Genomic DNA, 23337 nt, shown 5'->3' with positions numbered 1-23337 from the left:
TTTACAGGGGAAATCATATTAATAGAGACAAAATTATGTGTTTAATAGCAATAAAACTAAAATAACAGCAAAATTGAAGCCAATACAACGCACTGAAAAGCAAGGCAAAACACAGATCAGTAAAATTCACCTCAATTACATCATTTTGTATATTATAATATGGATTTAATTTTATAAATCTTAAGTTTAGGCTTATATTTAAAAACCTATAGTTATATGTCTTAAGTTAAAAAAATGTTTTGTTTCTATGTATGGTTGTTTTTTTCTAAGTACAGTAAATAAAAGCAGTCTAATCCTGATACAGACATGGCTAAAGGCCTACAGAGAACGATCATATGAAAATGTATTTGTATAATGATTTTTAGCTTTTATATTACATATTAATTTTTTTATAACAACATAATATGTAATAATAATAATAATAATAATAATAATAATAATAATAATAATAATAATAATAACAACAACAACAACAACAACAACAACAACAACAACAACAAAAGTAAAATTTTTATTTGAAAATATGTTGGCACCAGAAATGAACTTAACCCACGTAATCAATTAAATATTTTTTTTTAGCAATACTTACCTAGTTATGTAGGTTAATTAGTTACAATAACTCAATTTCTGGTTGTTGCATTGTACTTTTATATATTAATGTAAGATACCTTAAAAATTAAAATGATAACAATTACACGTGTCAAAATTAAAACCATATAATTTTGGCTGTAGATATTTCATTTTAAAAAATATAGAACTGTTCTTTTTAATTTTATATTAATAACTTTCTCATGAACTAAGGAACATTACAAAAGAATATTGAATGTTTTAGTTGCAATTTTTTGTTTAAGTTAATCTCATCAATAAATGTACTAATATTGTTTAATGTACACATATTAAGTTTCTTGCCACAAATTGTTGAAGTAGTTGATCATTATAATTTTGCTTGATATGTATGTACTCATTATTACATGTTTTATTTTTAATGTTAAAACTTGTTTTTTATTACACCATAAAATCTTGGGTACACCTTGAATCTTTGAATTGTAGGAAAAATTTTACTGTCAAATTATTTGTTTGCAGAATATGGCTTTTCAAGCAGAACAGAAGATAAAGTCTCAGATCCTGAACACGCTTGGCACGGACCAGATATTTCGCCTGCTGTCCGACCCAGAAGTGGATGTGTTGATGAAGACTCTGGGATTACTCCGAAACTTGCTTTCCACCAAACCACACATAGACCACATAATGAGTCTGCATGGAAATCAGATTATGCAAGTAAGTGAAATTCATACCATTTTTCAAAACTCTTCACAAATTTTACAGTATAATTTTTTTTTAGTTTTAAATGGTAGTGAAGTACTACTGGATATTGAAGCAAAAATTCCAGATTATTTTATACCCTTTATAAAATATTTTTTTGTCCGTCAATGAGCCACATTTAATAGTGGCATGGTTTAGTTAACATTGTCTGCAGTTGTGTAAAAACTTTACAATGAACACATTTTTTGTATCTTGCTATGTACTGTGTTTGCAGGCAGTGGTTCTCATCTTGGAAGGCAACCATGCGGCCGAGGTGAAAGAGCAGGCCCTGTGCATTTTGGCTAACATTGGAGACGGAGACTCGGCCAAGGAGTACATCATGTCTAACGAAGATGTGCTGAAGAAGCTGACTGATTACATGGTACTTAGTTTCTTGATGCTTGAACAAACCTGCCCATCTTTCATTTTTCAGTCTATTATTCCATATCAGACTCTTCTACACTGGGTTGTGGGTGTATATACAGTGGAACCCCTGAATTACAATTTTAAAGGGGAAAACTGAAAATGGTGTTATTCGGGGGAAAGTGTAATTGAGGGGAAAGTAAAATTTTACTAAAAACTTCATGAAGATATGTATAATTCTTCAAGTCAACGCTTGCTGTAATAAAGTTTTACAACAATAACTATAGGTATTATTTTTGTTTGCAATTAACTTGAGTAGTTAATGGCAATCTCAAAACTGAAGTAAAAATATGTTATAGGTTATAGGTAGGGCCTGGAAAATTTCGGTGTTTTCAGTATGCAAAAAGCAGTACTTTCAAATTAGAAAAGCGGTGGTTTAAAGTAGGTATTTTCGTTATGCAATGGAAATTTTACCGGTATTTCAAATGTTGACTAAATTGTGCAGTTATTGAATATAATAGTTTACATATTTAATAAACAATCCATGTATACTAAATTGTGCAGTTATTGAATATAATAGTTTACATATTTAATAAACAATCCATGTATACTAGGAATAGACTAATATGCATAATAACAGCCAATTAAATCCAAAACAGTTACACAAAACAGACACGTTGCTATAGATGTTTGCAACTACAAATTTTCTTTTTTTTCGGCTGCCGATGCCACATGCTTAGCCGACTTTAGGTGTTTGTCAATGGAATCTTTTCTTTCCCATGAAACTTTACAGTTGCAAAATTTGCACATCACTGTGCTATTGTCAGTACAATAAAACCAATGTTTCTGATACTGATATGCTCGGTCTCGAGCACTCAAAGTATTATTTGGCATTTTCAAACTCTAGACAGAAATATGTTGCAACATACTACATACAGGCTGTTACGAAAACAATCAACTAAACTTGGCCCACAAATAAATATCAGCACTGGAATGCCACTACGTTGGAAAAGTTGTCGCGACTCATGACGTCAGCAACAGATGCTGGCTGCATGATAGTCACGCATGCCCGCATACACTGTCTCGCTGCGCAGACTAATTTCGTACCTGCAAAAATAATATTGGCTTATTCTCTTGCTATTTACGAAGTTACACAAAATAAACAACTACGGTAAGATAAATTCGTTAGCCGCTAACATATGTGTTTAGCTTTACACAAAACAAAATTTCTCACAGTTAAGGAAGCATTCGCTTAAGTGAGAAGTTAGTAGAAGCTATGTTGGCTAACCTAGACAAACCAGGTTTGTTTTGTTTACATTTTACCGTATATGACGCAACTTGGATAAATACAAGATATTAGGTTATTCTTTTGCTTTGATATAATATTTTATACACTTTTCGCAATCAATAAACACGTTCTCATATCCGGCCAAGTGTGCACGGTAGTTTATAATTCGGCATCATATTATTTTTATTTTTCGTAGAGTGCAAAAGTTTGAGTTTGCTTGCATTCAATAAATACGGTATTGGTATAATGGAGTGGAGGAACACGGGGTTGCCACTTGAACAAACCCCGACGCACAAATGAGAAGAAACTTAGTGCAAACTATACCCGAGATCAATTTTGAGCATCAAAACCATACACGAACAGGGCTTATGTAAAAATAAGGTAATTATGCTGAAACACAAGACTTGGGTTAAAGGATACTTAAACCTTGCGAGTATTAGTGATCTGCAAATACGTAGAATCCCGCTGATGAGACCCCTTATGGTTTCCGGAAAAAAGGACTTATAAACGGAATGGTCGCAATAGAGAATTCGGGCCAATTCCCCCCCCCCCCCCCCCCCCCCCTCAAATATATCAATATACATAAAAAAAATCGCCTTTGTTCACATAGATTTCATAATATTCAAATAGTCTATGGTGTAAAAGAGACAACTTTTTAAATTCATATTACACCTCGGACTCGCATACCCCGAACAATGGGTTCCGATAAATACTCGCGCTAAGTGAATTTGCGTCACGCGAGTTCGGCTATGCTAGCCGGCTGGTGGTTATTTTCGTTCAAAACGTGGCGAAGGAACTTGTGTGGATCAGGTATAAAACATTCGGCTATAAACGAAAGATATAAGAACAATGCTATCCTGAAATGCTGTGACATGTTTTTGGAGTAGATAATCACATTGACAGACGGACAGAATGCGCTCCCGCCCTTGTCGTCAGCGATGTTTATTTTGACAGCTCAAGCAATTATCTTTTGCATGTCCCTTCACAGCGTAAAAAAAAAAAAGAAAAAAAAAACACGTTGGAATGCAGATGGAAAAGTAACTATGCAGTAAAATAAATATATTTATGGCCCTGCTAAATTTTTCTATTCAATAAAATTCAAGTTATTAGTGATTTTTCAGCAGAAACTGCTGTGTGACTAATAAACAAATTGTATCATAATAACTTAAATTTAATAAAGTATTTATTAACGGCGAAGGACAGTCGTATAAGCCCCAAAAATATTTATTTTACCGAGAATGGACTATACAACCTGGCTTTTGTCGCACGCGGTGTGGGAGGGGAGGAGGATGCTGACAGTTTCTCACGCAGAAGGTTGAAATAAGGGAGGCCAAGGGTTGAAATGTTAGTTGGAAAAAGGGGGGGAGGGTGTTTTTACATGGTTTGTGGCTCTGGGAGGGATGAGCCTTGAAGAAATAGCAGGGGATGGAGAGGTAAGCGTCGCGTCACGTCACGTATGACGTCAAGTCGCCGCTACCGCCAGCCTGGCCGGACCAGTTTCTTATGCTCTCGCAGAAGCTACCACAGCGGCTTTTCGTGGGGGCGGGTAAGATAACATGACAGCTGAGACGGCTTTTCGTGCGATAGTGGACGCTCCGAGCTCGGCTAGACACTGCCGCGTGGACAGTCTAGAGGGGTGGTATCTATTTTTAGCCATCTTTTGTATGCCTGCCTGCTTACAGTACAGCTCTCGCCAAGATAAACGTGAACACTTAGCGCCCAACAAAGTGTAACAGACTTGTTTTTCAGCCGATTTTACTCAAATTTTCGACTTTCTCTGCTGAAATTTTTCACGGTTTCTCAAAAAACGGTCATATAAACGGAATGGACGCGTCAGAGGGGAGTCGCATCTGCGGGATTCTACTGTAATGGTACTTTTCGGGGATATATTCGCAGTGTAATATAGAAATGTTGTGGTTTTCGCGAACGTACTTACTTTTCGCATTTTCATGCGAAATTTGCACAAATTTTTGCAAAATTCGCGATCGCGAAAAATTCTAGGCCCTAGTTATAGGTAGTGATGGGGAAAAGCGGTGTTATTTTTATGCCAATTTCGTTTCAATAATCAGCAATTGTGGTGTTTTTTGTTTTTATAGGAAAACATATTTTAAAATGATGTTTTAAAAAAAGAAAATTTTTTACTACCGGTACTTACAACATTTTCCTCAAAAGTTTAAAGCACCCTTCAAATTCATCTTTTAACTGTGCTTCCACTTTCTCCAACAATTTTGGAACATATGTTCTCCTAAGGGAACTGGCTGTAGGAAGATCTCTCCCACCATTTACATTTTTATTAATCCAACCACGTAATTGGGTGTTGTCTAATTTCTGGAGTGGTATGTTGGCAGATATAAAAGCCTCGGTTGTATCCAAAATAAATGTTTCTCTGTCCTCTCGTACTTTTTCCCCGACTTTTGCGACTTCTTCTAGTGTTGCAAGACGTTTGCTGCCACTGATTGTGCCCTCGGCACCTAACCTCACTTTCATATGATTCTTACTATAAACCTTCCGATTTAAATTCCGTTGCCCGTGATAAGCAAGACGCTTTAAATTTTGGCATCAATATATATTGGGCCTAGCAGTAAATAAGTCGAAACCTACAAGGATTCTTGTTTTACTTAATCTGCCTGCCCATGTAAACTTTTGCAAAAGTATAGAATATTAATGAACACGGCAAATTAACTAGGTATCCCAAAAGATAACACACGTCACGCGTTGTTTTGCTAACGAAAAATTGGTACGTTGGTACTGACGTGTACTATCGCTGTGCTCTCTGCTAACGCATTCAATTGTCTTCCGTTGCAATCTGGCATCAACGAAAACAAACGAATATCGAGTTCAGAATTCTGGATGGCGTAATAAATGTTTACAAAAAGATGATATAACATTTTTTCGGTACCAGGTATTCGAAAAGAACTAATTAAGCAGCGGAGTAAAGCAATGAAAAATTTAATCAACGGAAAAATTATGTTGTATTCTATTGTGAAGCGAAGGGGAAGGAGTAAGGACTGCTGTGTGTAAATATGGAGGCTGCCGGCTGAATAAGTACTGCAATGGGTAATTTTCTGAATTGATAGGCGTACTGTTTCTGGCAAATGGAAGATGCTAAAAGACAGCTAAGGTGTTTTAAAATAAGTGGTATTTCCAACCTAATGTGTGAACATCATATTTTGTGACATCGCATACATTATCTTTTATAAAGTCGCAAATAATTCATATTTTAACTTTTTTTTTCCGGAGATTTTCAGAATTTCGCGTTTTATAGTTATGAAAATCTTTTTTTTGCGAAAATTCACGGAAAAACATTTAACAACTTGACCGGTCTCATCGGCATTAAATATGTCCTTAGGGTGATAACCCTTCAATACATCTGGCAAAGTGTTTTTCCAGTGTTCAACTGTTTCCAGATCAACACTTTTGCTTTCACCGCAAACAGTATGGTACACAACATTATGTCTCTTTTTGAACCGATCAATCCAACCATTTGAGGGGGTAAACTCAATGCCTAAGCGATCCGCAATCTGCGTTGCTTTCTCGCGAATCAACCTGCCCTCCACTGGAATATTTGCTGCCTGTGTAGCATCAAACCACTCCTTAACTAAGCCGTCTAGTTCTTGGTATTTGGACACTTTCACAGCTTTGGTTTTATTGCCATTGGTCCACTTTTTTCTGCGGCATTTTCGATGGATGTTCGATTACGAACAATTGTGTTTAATGTAGACACTGGAATATCCAATGCCTTGGCTAAGGCCACACGCTATCCAACGTGGTTGTCAAACTGCCTCAAAATATTACATTTTTGCTCAACTGTTTAAGCGTTTCTTTCACGACCACTCGCCATTGCACGAATATTGTGAATATTTAATCACAAACGTGAATAAATTATCTGTAGAACTTGTCAATAAAGCGTGAAAATTTACGTCAAGGTAAACAAAAATAAAGCCCAGAATCACTGGTACCAAACCAACACACGAACACAGCGGTTCGCAGTAGCGTTGCCACCATTTGCCAAGGAGCGAAAAACTGTACATGTATGTTCTACGCGGACGTGTTCCTTTCACTACAGGAACTATCTGAAGAACGAAAAAAATTTTGTAATAAAAGCACCTGAATTTCCATTTGCGATGTAGTGCACAACATGCATGTACGTAATGGAATGATACTCTGTTCGAGAAATCGATTGAATCGAAAAGGAATATGTATTCTTACTACAGTTGCGGCTGGCAGCACATAACAACAACCGCTTTATTCGATGACAACAACGGTTTATATCACGGGAAGGCATTTGATTTTACCGTGTGATTACCGGGAATGTAATGTATTGTAAACATAGGACAAATGGCGGGACCAGCAAAAAATGGTTTAATTGACGGGAAAACACTATTCGCAGGAACGTGATTGCCGGGTTCCACTGTATATCTGTATACTGGACCCTTGGTGAAGCGACAGTCTGCATTTCATCTCGTTTGCAGATTGCTTGCTTTCACAGAGATATAGCCGTGAGTTGATGGTTGTGTGGTGTGCTCCCTTTCTCCTCTTTCCATTGCACTGTCACTCACAACCAGTCCCACTCAGTTCTCACTTTGCAGGCTGGCTGGGAATGCCTGATCCACAGAAGTTAGGTAGTCTTTTTTTTTTTATATAGAAATACTTTAAAAATTTTGCAAATAACATTTTGCTAATACTTTTTACCGTAAAATATCATTTTTGTAAATGTCAGGAGATGTGCATTTACCAAATATACTTATGACTCACTTAATTTTTATCTAAGAAAATTGGGGGCACCTTAAATTCACAGAATTTGAGATTGGGAAACAAGATGTGACTTACAATGCTGGTCCTTAGTTGCATGTAACTCAACATTTTGTAATAAGACTCATGGTTAGTTAACTGCCACATTGAGATAAACTGATGATAAAGACATAGTGTACTTTACATGTCAAAGTAAAAATTCTCCTTATTTAATATTGAAGCATCCAAATCCATAAAGGCGAGGTCAACTGTGCCACTATATTAGGTAATGCTGAGTCAAGATCTTACTGTTGCTTTATTACATCTTTTTCTTCTCTGTCTAAAGCTAATAATAAAAAAAAATTCTCCCATTTAAAAATGTGGAGCATTGTTGATATGTTTTTGAAGCTGGCGTAACACAACTGTTTGCAGATGCACAACAGTGTAAAGTTGCAGATTGCAGCAATCTTCTGCATTTCGAATCTAGTGTGGCGTGAAGAACCCGGCGCCGGGGAGCGGCAGGCCAAGCTGAGAGAGATTGGAGTTTATAAGAAGCTGCAGTCGCTCCTCATGGCCAACGACACGATGCTGTTCGACAAGTGAGTGGTACTACTGCTCTCTTCTGGGGAAGGGATAGTATTCCAAAAGGCACCGTCATTTATTAAATTATTTTTTTTAACATTTATTATTGTAAATTTGCCATTACGGCAGGGGGCGCTCAATAATAGAGATATGAGACTATACAGTATTGACTATTGATAATGTTACTATAGTTGTAGATGTTCTTTGAAGAAATACCGTATTTACCCGCAGAAGAGTTTGCCCCTGCGTATGGATTGCAACTATAATTTGAGTCATAAAAATGCAACTTTTTTGCTGTCGTTCACCTTCGAACATGAGTTGCACAATACATATATCCATCTACAGTAGAATACAAGTGAAGTCTTTGTTCGGTGTCTTAGCTTATTGGTGCGTAAGAATTACCGCATTGGTGTTTTTTCCTTGTCCTCTTTTTGTCTCTGTGCTCTGTGTTACTTTATTACAATAGAAGGGAGTGAGGCCTCTCCCTTACTGCTTTACGACCCATCCTAATAACAAAAAAACACCCCTGTATCCCTTCCGGTCTATTTTATTTTTTTAAACAATTCCTCTTCCCGAGTAAAAATAACGCAGCAAGCTACTCTTTGTCAGTTTCTTTTATGATAAACTAGTAGGCGTGTTACAGTTAGGAAGAAATGCATGCGAGAAATTTGTGCACGAGCTGAAGGAACGTAAAAAGCTAAATAGCGGGGTTTTGAAGTGGCTTTCAAAGCACCAGTGATGGCTCCAGTTTGGTCATGAAATGCTGTATTTTAAAGCTGAGAAATCTCATGCAAAAATAGTTGGGCCATAGGTACGTTTTAAAAACCTGTCAAAATAGAGTGGAGATTGTGCCAGTTTACGGCCATGCGCACTCAGACACAAACAGGCTAGTTTATTTTTAGATTCCTGCTCCTCCAGCCGAATGCTAGCCCAGCAAGTGATGAACACAATGGCACCTTTTGTAGTGCCTTTCAAGCACTGCTCTGATATTTTAGCTAAACAATTTATACTTACAGTCAAACCTCTCTGAAACGACCCCTCACGGTTCCCAGGAATAGGGTCGTAATAGAGGGGGGGTCGTAATAGATGTTTTCCGAAATTTTCAATTTATTTCAACCCCCTCCCCCCCTTCCCAAACCGCTACTCGCTAACCAGCCATACAATGGCAGGATGCTGTCACTCACAATGTTAGACGGCATTGCTTTAAACCCACTTCAACCTTCATGACAAGTCCGTCGCCCTACAGGCCATCTAAAGAAAATATGTGTTAGTTTATATGAACGTTTTCTGTTTTCCGTATTTAAATACACTAGAACCCCAATGTCACAAACCCCGGATTTAACGAAGCAGTGATTTTACGAATTCATTCTCGGGAACCGTCAAAAAATTGGACATTTTGACCAAAATGTGAAAATCAGAAAAAAAATTACAAAAAAAAACAAAATCAAAGATCATTAAAATCTGTTAATTTTAACACACAGCGTATTTTTGTGTTGGCTTTAATACTTCCAATAATGTTCATGTAAGAATAACAGAAAAATAATGGGACATTTCCTTTAAAAATATGGCAGCTGTAGGTTCTGCAACGGGAGTGGGCGCACACGAAGCTCGCCCGGCTGGCTGGCGGCGGCGGCTTCATGATGCATAAGCTCACCCCTCCCTCCCCTCTTGTTAACATTCTTCAAGGCTAGCTTAAACTTAAATATAAATGTATTTTAATAGCAAGGGTCCTATGAAAATGAATATACCGAATAAAATCAAGCTGCTGTCACCAAACAAAGCATAAAACGGCCCATTGCGTGGTCGCTTCGTTATTGCTCACGCGAGAGGTGAGACGTGGAATGTTAGAAGAAAGATAAATGCGAGGGAGACAGACGGCAGCCAGTGTGTTTCCTGCGTGGGCAATAAGTGGCATAGCCTTTTTTTTTATGCTGGGTGAAGCGACCTTTTCTGTCAACCCACGGGAAAAGATAATTGCTTGAGCTGTCAAAATAAACATCGTTGCGGCAGTTAGAACAAGTCGAGGCGGGCGTGCATCCAGTCGGTCGCTGTGTATTGTCAACCGATAGTAATCAAAATCAAGAGAAATCCAGCAGGTAGCTTTCTTTGCCTTAACTGCGTACCACACTAGACACTCGCAAAAAGCTAAAAGTAAACACATTGCCACAAAAACCTTTGTCTGCACCCTGCTGGCAAGTGGAATGGGGGTTGTTAAGCGCTGACAGTGGTCGACAGGAAGTGGTATCTATTTTTAGATATGCGCTGCCTACGGCAGTAGGTATAGCACTCGGCAAGAGAAACGCAGTAACACACTACTCACCACAAGAAACTTATTTTCTATCCGATTTTCTTCGGATTTTCGGCAATTTTTCACGGTTCCTCGAAATCGGGTTGTAATAGAGAGGTGGTCGTAATAAATGGGGTCGCAACAAAAAGGTTTTACTGTACTTGTAACATATTTATTAAAAACAAACACAGAATAGTTATTTACACACACTAAGACTTGCTGCAATCAAAAAAAAAAATTTTTTTTGCTCAAGGTTATAAATTTGCATGAGAGTCGCACTACATTCTTCAAATCTACAAATAGGCATACAATGTGTGACCCATATACGGTAATTCAGTACTAAATAGTTACATCGAAATTGATTCTTCGATTACTCTTGAATTTGATGTTGACTGTATCGAGAGTTAGGGGAGGTCGATGCCAACAATCGAGGAAATGACTAAATTATTACATCTCTAGTGGTAAATGCCAGTGATTTCTATTTCAGCTTCAACTCTGTGTTTCCAACTTACATTTTGAGCGGGTTACAGGAGACTGCATTACGTTACTTGGTGCATGTGTACATTTTCCTCCCTCTGTGGTTACATGAGCATCAATGTTCAATGAAGTTGTTATGGAATCTGTTAGCTGTATTGTAGAACTTGCAACACAGGAAAGTTGTGGGCTTCTTTGTGTTGTGGCGTTTCCATATTGATGTGAATTTATATTGGAGTTTTTTGATAAGGCACTGTTTTTAATTTCTGTACAAATGGATATTGTTTGACTCGCAGCAGTAGGATCACTACTTGCTTTTATGGTGTCAGAATGTATTATCTGGTGTTCATCCATGTGGTAATTTGTAAACTAACTGTCTAGTATGGTAGGTAAATGTGCATCATACAAACTGTCACTTTTACAACTAGTAGCAGGAATGTCTTCAACTTGTGGCGGAAGAACAGGTAATGCTGTAGGCACTGTGTCATCTGCGTTATGGGGGGAAAAAAAATACCAGTTGATTGTCTGGCTTCTAAAGCAGTCGTAGAATGTGTTTGAGGCAGTGCATGATCACAAGGAAAATTGGACATTTTTGTCTTAAGAATGTTCTCAGCATGCTGTAAATCATCGGAATGTTGGTATGATTCTGGACCTAATTGTGCTATATATAGGGATGGGGCGAATCCTAATTTCCTCGAATCCGAATCCTAACTCAAATCCTCGACTGGAATTGCCGAATCTCGAACCCAAACCCGAATCTTTTAACAGATGATGTCCACATATCTAATGTAAGTGAGATGTATTCTGCTTGCACTAAAAGTCCCTTGACCTTATCACATGTAGTTTGGTACATTTCTGGTATAGTCTAAGTGTATATAAAGACAAAAAAATTTTCTTGAGAAATTTCAGTTTTAGTACAGATTAGCAGTTAGGATTTTTCCTATAAATAAGCTAGAGGTCTGCAAGCCTAAGAATTTTACTTCGAGCCGAGCTCCAGCTTTTGTGGTACAGTTACACTTTTGGAAAATTATTTTTATCTTAAACTTAGTATAATGTTTGAATAAAGTATTAAAATGAAGTGGGCTTATTAATTTTGTGTAACTATTTACAGTGTGTGTTTACATTTTGCACTGCTAGAAAAAAATAACATTTTTTTCCATTGAATCTTACCTGTTCCATTGGTTCATTAGTAACTGATATCATCCAACTAACATAACCAAGTATATGTTTGTGTAAATGTAACATATCTTTGGGAAAATTTCATCCTTGTCAATTTTTCTGGAGACCTTACTGAGCTTCAACGAACTTAACACCAAAAATCATGTTGTTTGAAAAGTACATTCACATTGTTTCAACATTTCCACTTTTCAGCACAATAATTCTGAGAGAGATTGTCACAGAGTCTTATTAAATTCTGTTCTTTAATCTATCATGCAGAACAATAATTTGTTCTGCACGTTCAGGAGTTAAATTAGCTCTACGAATCGAGATAGTGTTTCCAGCAGAAGAGAAGCGTCTCTCGCTGGCAACCTGCTTGGCTGGAATGCTTTAGTAAAATTGCTTAACCTCAAAATTAGTGTCATAAATATCTGTAACTGGTCATTAAAGTTTAATCAATTGAAAGTAATAAAAATAAAAGCATTTTACTTCATTCAATTTACACTTGCAAAAAAAACATACACACACAAACCTACATGGAAATTAAAGTCTTTTTCAATATCCTGAAGTCTGAAATATGTTTACTCATGTCATTAAATGTAGAGCTGTATTGAAGAAGCTGATTTTGCCAATATTTAGTTGAATCGGCATTTCTGCCGACTCCCGATACAGTACGCTTGTTAATTTTCGGCCGATATTACTGAAAAACGAAAGAGACTGCCATAACCTAAAAATCCACGAGTACCATTTTCACTTTTCGTAGTAGTACTGCATTCTTTCACATCGCATTATTTCTTAGCAACATGTGCCAATTGTACATATCCTTTTTTTTTTTCAACAATGTTCTTTAATTTAATATGTCATAAATAAATAATACATTATTATCACGGTAAATATACAGCTCGGTTGTTACGGTAACTATAGTGCAAATATGGTAGCTATCATGCTTCTGTAGTAATTATGGTATTCTACAAAGAATCTTTAGTTCTTATTATGGTAATTATCTTAAAATAACTATTGGGTTTGTACTGTAGTAATGGTATATCATCCATATTTCTTCGTATGTTGTTGTTCATTTGTCTTTTCTTCATATTTACGTGCGCCATTCCGCCATTATTTGAGACAGGAAGTTTCAGAAAAAATTTTAACGGACTTTATATCACACATTTAATGGCGTAAATGATGAGACCTCGGGCAATTTAAACGCTTTATACGGAAAAACCTACCATGCGGGACCTTGTAAGTGAGTTTTACTGTATTTTTTTTCCGTAAATAGTAAAAAACCGAATCCTTTGACGAATCCTATATCAGACCCGCCGAATCTTCGAATCCCTAGGATTCGGCGGATTCGGCGGATATTGGATTCGGTCGCCCCATCCCTAGCTATATATTTTTCTAATGATTGCATTTCTTTACCTGTATCTTGTTCAAAAAGTAAATTTTCAAGAGATGCTGTCAAAGATGGAGCTGCAGAACTTACATAACTTGTGTTGTCATTGTTGGTTTCCTATCTGGATGATATTTTGAAAATATCATTTTCTGGGTCATCTTCAGAGTCTGTGGCCATGTCTGAAACATCCCCATTTGTAGGAAGCAACGCCATAATGGACTGCACTCTTGATGAGCAGTAGATCTTTTTGTCCCTGTAAAAATTAAATGTTTATATTTAAAACTATATACAGTAAAACACCGTTTTAACGAACTTCATTAGAGCGAACAATTCATTACTACGAACTATGCCTTTGGTCCCGTCAGACATCCATATAACATAACGTAAAAAAATTTTACTAGTGCGAATTTTCTCACTCAAATTTTTAAAATATTCTATAAATATTCATTTGAACGAACACTTTTCTGCCCGGCACGGTGAATAACAAACCGATAAAATCGTCGCCATTCACCCACAAACTGCCATCTTATTTATTTTGATACGCGCCATAGATGACTGCAATGGACTAGTGTTGAAATTAATGCACAAAACTGGTGTAGCGACTAAAGCGCTGCATTGTGGTGTTCACTGACATTTTCACACGCACGACGTGTTTCACCGATGCGAAGTTCTACATCATAAATTATTGCTACACACACATCTCTGGTAGTTTCCTTGTTTATTGTTTGAGAAACGTGGCTATACTACGAGTATAACTTATTTTTACATGTGTCGGGTCCATTTGTTTTTATAGTTTAAAAAACCGTACTTCTGAACATGTCTTCTAGGAAATGAAAGGCAATTGATGTGAAACTTGAAATGTTAAAAGCAGTAGATAAAGGAAATAAAAAGACTGATGTGGCTAAAAAGTTTGGTATCTCCAAATCAACATTATCCAGAATTCTCACCCAGCGATCCAGTTTGGAAGACAATAAAATGTAAAAAAAATTTCCTAACTTTTAAATTTTATATTTTTGATTTAATACAGCATTTTTGCAAATAGCTTGTCTTGATTCCAAAGGTAGGCTTACTATTTTGGCAAACAACTTACCTACTCTACGTAGTATTTCTTTATTGTACATATACATACAGTAGAATCCCTCCCGAACGACCCCCCTCTGGAACGACCATTCCGTAAGGACCAGTTTTTGAGGAACCGTGAAAAAATTAGAAAAAAATGAGTAAAATCGGATGAAAAACAAGTGCGCTACACACTATGTACGGTGCTGCGCGTCACGTTTTTCTTGGCGAGCGCTGTACTGTTGGCAGGCGCACGCATGGCTAAAAATAGATACCACCCCTCCAGAGTCCAGACTGGCCACCCTAGCGATAACGGTAAACAGTGGTGCGCATGCGCATTTCTGTTGCCGTCTCGATCCCGTGTCTTTGTCTTGTGGCTTGTTAGTGTGATCTTGCTCACTGGTGGATACACTTCTTTTGCTTGTTGATTCGGATATTTCTTGGTTTTTATTATTGTTGACGACTTATTACGCTTTGTTTCTTGGACGCCGATTTGGTTAGTGGTTTGATTTTGTGAATTTTGTATATTGTTGACGACACGCGCATTTGTTTTTGGATTTTGATTTGGTAAAATTATTGGCTTGATTCTATGAACGATCGTTGATGACACACGCAGTTTTACACGGATTTTGATTTTTTTTTTTTTTGGGATTTTCGTTTCGCATTTGTGAAAATGAGTGCCATGTGAAATACACTTTCGCTAATGAAAAAATATGAGATCATCCAGCAAGTGGATAAGAAAACAATTTCCAAGACTAAGATAGCGCAGCAATACAACATTCCGAAGTCTACTCTCTTCACGATTCTCAAACAGAGAGAAGAAATTGTGAATGCAGTACAGAAGCAAGGCCGCAATGTGCAACTGAAAAATTTGAGGGGCGCGACATACGAAAACTCGGCCGCTCTATATTTCAAACCACCCAGTTACGTACCATGTAAAATAGCTTTTTGGCCCGACCCTTATTTATAACAACCTCAGCTGTCACACTTTTAAAACCCAGGGAAAATACTCTGACGTCCGCTTCCCTTCTCACGTAGGTTGGTTATTATGTCCGCCGCCCGTTAGCTCGCCTGGCGCCGAGAGACGTGTCCGGCGCGGCGGGACGAATGGTGACGCCGAAAGAGGGGGAAGGGGGGGGGGGGGCAATAAATGGATAAAAAATAAACTACCCACGTTACATAACGTTAGCACGATGTTATTTTAAAGCTGCCCAAATAAAGGACGGTTCTTTCCGTGAAACGGCCGGGGGGGGTTGGTTGGGGGGGGGGGGGGGAGGAAATTGGCCAAAAACTGCCCAAATTCTCTGGAACGACCCTTCCGTAAGTACGACCGTTTTTTCGGGAACCGTGAGGGGTCGTTCCAGAGGGATTCTACTGTACTACATAGTATGTATGTATCTTGATCCCAAAGTATAGCTGTTAATTGATGCTTGTACCACTCATATTGGTATTAGATTTTATACTTTGTTTTTTATCAAGATCGAGATATGTTAAAAAACCCAAATCAGGCAGTCATTGTGATTTCGGTATAAAGAACTTCATTATAACAAACTGCCATAATTTTGGTCCCTTCATGTTCTTTATAATGAAGCTTTACTGCATCTTTGAAATTAGGAACTTTAACTTGCCTTTTCACCCTATAACTTGTTTGTTAATCTAAGACTCAGTTGCATAATATCACAATGATTTACTTGTTCACATATTTGGCAATGAGTGATACAGCCTAAACGCATACATAAATGTTAGGATTTTGGCAGTGTGTCATATATGATACATATGTAACAAAACATTGATTTACTCATTTTTGGTGGTGTGTCACATGTGATACATACTTTTATGGCTCATATAAAATCAACATGTAATTTTTTATTATAATACTATAGTGTAATGCCTAAATACAGTAAAACCTCCATTAACGAATATTCTATTTAACGAAAAACCCCATGCAACGAAATAAAATTTTGGTCCCGCTGAACCTCCATAAGACCAATGCTGTTTTAACCTCTAAATACCGAATTTTATTTGTTCTGAAATAGTGAAATTTCTTTTATAACGAACTGCCGCTTTTGAAAAACACGCAAAAATAAACATCTACAAGACATCCACTAATTTTTTTGCATTCACTGCTTAAAAATACGTGCGTATAACCTTAAAATAATATGCACCATCGCAGAAGACAATAAATAAACAAAGTATCATGGATAACACACGTCGTGTATACATGCCACACTTTGTTCAAAATGGTGGGTACATTTAGCGCTAGTGGCGGAAATCTCCCATACCATCGCTCTGGCAAGACAAACTAGTATATTTTGCGTTTCTATGGTTAAAGATGCGCACACGCAAATATTTTTATCTATGGTGTAGTTCAATTTCCGTTTTTTTCAGGTTTCACTGTAAATTATTTATTTCCACACGTAGTTACGGAAATCAACACGGTACTACTGTAAAATGAATTCTAATCCTAAAAAGCAGGAACAGATTGACATTAAAATAAAATTAAAAATTTTAAATGCAGTTGATGAAGGTGGAAAAAAAAGTGGTATAGCTAAACGTTCAACATCCCGGCATCTACACTTTCGGCCATATTATCCAACCGGGAACAGATAGAAAACAACGCTTCTCTGGTAGGAAAAAATCGAAAATGTGTGAAAGTATGTAAAAATTATGATTTGGACAAGATACTTTTCGACTGGCTAATGGAGGCTAGGGCATCTAACATCAACGTCTCTGGGCCGATTTTACAAGAAAAGGCACACTAGGAAGCACTGGGGATGGTAATTGATAATTTCCAAGCATCAAATGGTTGGCCATTAAACAAGTGTATTCTATGTACTTTTTCATGTTTAATTCCTCATATCGTATTAAACAGTCAGAAAGACAGTTCTAGCCATTTATGTGAAGCTTTACGATGACTAGAAATATATCGTGCGAAACCTCCATTTAACAAACCCCTTTACAACAAACACAACAAATTTTGGTCCCTTGAGATTTTTTAAATAGAGGTTTCACTGTACTATTTTTGAAAGTATATAAATTATTTGAATTAAAAAGTTACCTATTTCATTAAAAAATTACGTATAACACGGTATAACACACCATGTGACGCACATACTTCCTCCCTCGCACTGCCATCTTCTCATCATGCTGCAATAATTTCTCTTTGTATCGACAGGTGGCATCAAAATCCAATGCATAGAGAAAATAAAACTACACCAAAGATATTACAACAGAGAGAAACACGACTTTAAAAAACAGTAATTTTTTGTTTATTTTCAAAACTTAATGTGTCGTATATGATACACCGTCAAATCAAGGTTTAATGTTGTGTTTTTGTCTAATTCCTTTCTCTTCTGCTCCAAGCAATGACTGGGTCCTAATTATTTTGTTTTAAGGGGAATGGAAAGGCAAAATATCATGGGAATGACTGGAATCGAAAATCAAGGATAAAATCTGAACTACTCATCATAGTCCTTTGCGGATTGTTTTGCTAACTTTATAATGTAATTACAGAAGTTTGTGTACAGCAGTAGTCAAAACAATGCATAGTTTTTTTGAAAAAAATTAAAATATCTTTATGAATAAATAAAGGATATAAAACACAAAATAAAAAATTATACATAAATGTCATTTTTAAATTGTGTAATACAATATTATCTAGAGCTCTATAGTAATAAAAATAAAAACAAGCCTGATCGCTGAATTTTAAACTAATTTTATCCAATTAAAACCTGTCATACAACATTTATGTAAGAAAATACACGCTCGTTGAGAAATTATGTACAATTCAGCACTATGCAGTTCTAAATTATTAATTTTTATTAATTTTAAACAAAAAAAAATTAAATTAAATGCAATTTTACGTCCGTAATACTTTATTTTCAAAAAGTATTTTCACGAGTCTTGTTCCCTCCATCTGTTGGTGCCTCATAGCAGCAACCGCTGGAACTGTTCCGCCCGCGCTCGGCGATGGCCACGCTGTTCACTGTTGCCAACTTATTCTGTTTCTACAAAATCCAGAAGTTCTAAACATTGAGATAAAGTTGTACGGAAGAAATGGGTAATAAAAGTAAGCTTCGCTTGAGTGCCCATAGAAAGAAAAGGAAGTGTCCGCAGTTTGCGCAACCTTACAAACGAGGGTGAGTACATTTTTAAAGTATGTATTTACCCAAATACAAAAATCCATGTTAACCAATTAAGCATTTTTACTTACAAAAAATGGTGTGACCGCTTTAATTTTTGTGTATGTTTTGGTTACTATCGTTTATTTTTATGCCGCACTTACGGTTCCTTCTGTGTATGCAAGAAACTGAAATGAGATTCAGTATTAACATCTTACTTGTGTTATAAGATTATGTCATACATATACAGGAACAACGACAATGTAAAATGAGTGTGTCGTCTCTTACAGGAGTGCTGAAAACGTACGAAGTAAACCATCATCAAACGAGGAATTCAGTACTGCATTTCCTCAAGAGACACCAGGCTGTAGCAGATGGTATGTTCAAACTGAAGAGTTAGTAATTTTATTTTTTTATTAATTTATTACGCGCACGCACGCACACACACGCACACACACACACACACACACACACACACACAGAGAGAGAATATATATATATATATAGAACTTTGGGTAACTCAACCTTCTATGTACCGGACATCAGATAACTCGGACATGACTCGGACAACCAAAGAAAGAAAAATGGTTCAATGAACCACATAATATTGCAAGATAGTAAATTTTATATAATTTCTTGAAGTTACGAGGCACCAAAATTTCAAACGAAATACAGTATGTTTAAATCGGAACAGGACAAGCCTTTGAAGACAAAGAGGATTCAGGCCGGCTGAAATTTGACAACGTAGGCCCTTTTGGCAGAGAGATTATCAGCGATGATAACAGCCTGCTGCAAGCTAGGATGTTTCTCTCTTGCCAAGCGCACGCATGTGTTTGGGAGTGACTTATTATAAACACTTGTCGAACTTCCTGCTACGTACCAAAAAATTTACATGTTAGGAACATTCAGGTTTCGTAATTTTGCGTGATTCTGACTGCTGCTGATAAATTAAAGTTAAAAATTTTAATTTAAAAACTTGTGTGGCAAATCTGTCATCCGAGTACAATATCTCAAATACCAATGTCTGACATATAACGAATGAAGACAAGCCAGTGGCCACACGCAGCTGCGAGCCCGCGCCGCAATGCAGGATGTGCGCCTATATTTCAATAAAAAACACTGATTGATAAAACTAACACATTTTGAAGATGGTCGTGATCAGATGTAGTGTACACGTGTTTATTTTTACATGGACGGAAAACTAACACATTCACTGTAATTTAAAATGTACCCGCGAAGTGTTTTGTTATTGTTGATTTGTTGTGCGGAAGTCAAGATGAGCTTACTTGCTGCCGAGCGCAAGTCGAGAGGGTGAGGGTGATCTGTGGCAGACTGGCTGTGTGGCTGAGCGCCGAGCGGAAACGAAAACTGGCCTAGGTCACGCATTTGTGCTGCGTCATTCCATTACGACCATGCTACGCAGCACACTCGTCCAGTTTGATTTGTTCGTCATGTCATATGCGCATTTAGGAAGACAATTCCTCAGTGAATTTGACTGGAAAAGAAAAATTTGTAGTATGTTTGTTGATCAGGCATCACATCGTCACGTTCGGTTATGCGCAATATGCTTAGTTATTTCCTTCCCTTTCTAACATGCCTTGCAACATGGAACACATGAAGCTGTCTGGTTGTTCTTCAACTTCTCGTTATTCTATGTTCTTCATTCTCCGGCGGGCGGCCAGCTGTGTGGGAAAATTAGGCATCAGATACGTTTCAGCCAAAAGCAATTTTAGGAAGGGGGGAGGGGGGTGATGAAGTCGTTTCATAGCAACTATCAGCGGCGTCATCTTGCCATCTTTCTCCCACACAAGCTCACACAGTACCAGCGTAGTGGAACGGGAAGGCAAGGTGCATAGCAGTCAACTTTTACGATTTTCCCGTACAGTATACGATAATTGGCCCTATTGTACTATTGTACGATTGTGTGTGTCTTTCTTACGGATATCATTACTTTTGGAGTGTGGTTCGTTGTTTGGATGTACCGTATTAATAAACCGTGCACAATTCTTCTTAAAATGTGTGCTGAGAAAGCAGGGTGATTGCTTATTCGAAATTTGACAACGTTGCATGGCAACGCCGCATACCACAAGTTTTGTTAAGCTCCAACGTTGGGAAACCTGCTTTTAGTAATCGGACGACGGACATGTTGAATGTGGTCACTAGTTAAGAAAATTTTGTAGTTACGGGTATTTACGGTTGCTAGTACCATGGGTGTGTGTTACGAGTGTTTGTCATAAAAATAACAATCATGGCAACTGTCAACAACCCGAAAAAGAAAACATATAATCAAGTGTTTTTAGAATGTTACAGCGAACAGTATCCTTGGGCTTCTCGTTCACGAAGTGGAAGTAATTTTGCCCGTTGTACTATTTGTGCGTGTGACATAAATGTTTCCCATGGCGGCAGAAATGATCTAAAGGTTCATGTGTATTATTCAACTCGTGACATAGGTCTTCATAATAATTTCGCATCTATCATTTATATGAAAAATGTCGGATATTAAATATATGTCTTCAATAACTGCTGTATTTGTCAATTTTTTTCCAGGCTTGTATTGTTGGGTTTCACACGAAGAAAATACTGTACCTTGGTGTACGAAATAAATATTGTTCTTTCTGTAGTTATTACCGTGAGAAAGGAAAAACAGTTCCACACCACACCTGTTATAAAAACTGGGCAAAGTCTTCCACCAGCATGGAGTCCGATATCATACTAGAGGGGTTTCGTGCCAGCATAGAAATGCATATTCTCATGTAAGTATAAATGGTTGTCTCGTTGTTATGGGTAAGCGTAAACGTACGTGTTTACATCATATGCACAATATAATTCGTATTCGGCTAATATTCACTGATTGCTCCTTATTTCTCTTATTTATTTTGTTTATACTTCTTCTTCGGGAATTTGTGAAAAACTACCCATTGCATCAGTTGAGTTAAATAACTAATTAAAAGGTGGTAAACATTATATCGCAGGTTCAATCATTATAAAAAAAATTTCTTTCTCTTGTGTACGTTCAAATAGTGTACGGAAGGTAACTAGCCTTCTGATTTACTAGTTGAAACCAATAATGTTTGCAATTGTAAGAGAAATTCCTACAGTTTACTCTCAACTCATGGCACTAAATGCATAGGCAATATCACAAAATGCCAAAATTTGTCCACAAATATTATATATATATATATATGTATGTATGTATGTATGTATGTATGTATGTATGTATGTATGTGTGTGTGTGTGTGTGTGTGTGTGTGTGTGTGTGTGTGTGTGTGTGTGTGTGTGTGTGTGTGTGCGCGTGCGTGCGTGCGCGTGCGTGCGTGTGTGCGTGTGTGTGTGTGTGTGTGTGTGTGTGGTATAGGCGCTTTATGACAATGCATTGAACATAAAGGCCCCCCCCCCCCCCGCAACCATTTTTAAAGTATTATGCCACCTTGTAAGTTGTTGTTTGTAATGTTGTTAAGTTAAGGTGTTGGTTGTCACATCAGACATCACAAATTTACATGCTTGCATTGGCCAGCATTCAAATCTGTAACAGCTCTCATTACAAACTGCCATACAATCAGCTGAGCAGTGGAGGTCGGCTTGCCTCTATCACACAGTGTGTGTTATGAGAAGATATTTGTTAGAAAGAGAAGTTTCGTAATATTCGACGAAATTTATTATATTGTTGCCAGTAGAGATAAATAGTGGTAGCTTATGCAGCACCAAAACGAAAGACTATGGTAATGTGAAGTGTTTGCTATTTAATAAATGTTATTTGTATACATCCCAAGCATATTCTTTTAGGACAGATACGGTAATAGAACTGATGATACAGTATAATTTCAGTAATAGCTCAACCTGTAACAGGAGGTGTTGTGTTGTACTTTTATTTCTCTCATTATTAAGAAAACAACAGTTTTGCCAGTGAAAACATGGTAGAGTCTATCTCACGAATGAGTGCATTCTTCATACAACCCAGAAAGTTGTTTGTTTACACAATTTCCCTGACAACACAGGTATTCAGTTCCTGGAAGACAAGGGGCATTACCATTACGAGTCTCCTAGTCCTTGCGGGACTTTGCCCTTCTCAAACCGGTTTCTAATAAAACAGTAACAGAAGTCTGGTAACATAGGTGTGGACCCAAAACCATCAATTCCTGGATATCAGCATAGTGGACTTGACTGCTATAACTAATGATTGTGAAACAGTAGAGAACATTGTGGATATACCTACTCATACCGTCCCCTCTTCATCAGTTCACGGCCTCACTGCCGCTTCTAGATATTTCCTGGAACTGAATACCTGTGTAGCCATGGGAACATATGTAAACACACAACTTTAGAACTGTGAAATAAGTGCACTTGTTCGTGGGATAGATTCTAATGGGTTGAATATCTTGATATTTCAGTGTGTGTTATTTAGTGTACGTGTGTGTGTATTTACATACATTCATATATATATATATACATATATACACACACACACACTTAAACACACATGCGTATGTGTGACGTTAGTGATGCTGAAGGTAATGATGTTAGAAATTATTTTTGTTGCAGCTACGAACAACTTATAGGCAATGGGGACAGCAGTGTCCATAGA

The 23337-nt window shown here is 37.2% G+C and overlaps 1 protein-coding gene across 9 annotated transcripts in view; it reads left to right on the top strand.

Moving 5' to 3' along the window:
* The window catches only part of LOC134542760 (armadillo repeat-containing protein 8-like), a 160270-nt gene that overhangs the window by 95929 nt on the left and 41004 nt on the right, over nt 1-23337 (top strand). For 5 of the 9 annotated variants that reach the window (XM_063387293.1, XM_063387285.1, XM_063387276.1 and 2 more), the window contains 3 exons: nt 1084-1278; nt 1538-1684; nt 8117-8283. In XM_063387293.1, the coding sequence (XP_063243363.1) occupies nt 1084-1278; nt 1538-1684; nt 8117-8283 (509 nt within the window). The remainder of the gene's footprint in view (nt 1-1083; nt 1279-1537; nt 1685-8116; nt 8284-23337) is intronic. The other 4 variants (XR_010076852.1, XR_010076851.1, XM_063387267.1 and 1 more) reach the window with 3 other exon arrangements.

This window comes from Bacillus rossius, chromosome 1 (genome assembly GCF_032445375.1).
Source record: "Bacillus rossius redtenbacheri isolate Brsri chromosome 1, Brsri_v3, whole genome shotgun sequence".
In the NCBI taxonomy this organism is placed as follows: domain Eukaryota; kingdom Metazoa; phylum Arthropoda; class Insecta; order Phasmatodea; family Bacillidae; genus Bacillus; species Bacillus rossius.
The sequence above is the reverse complement of the archived record's forward strand: the minus strand, read 5'-3'. Positions and strand labels throughout refer to the sequence as shown.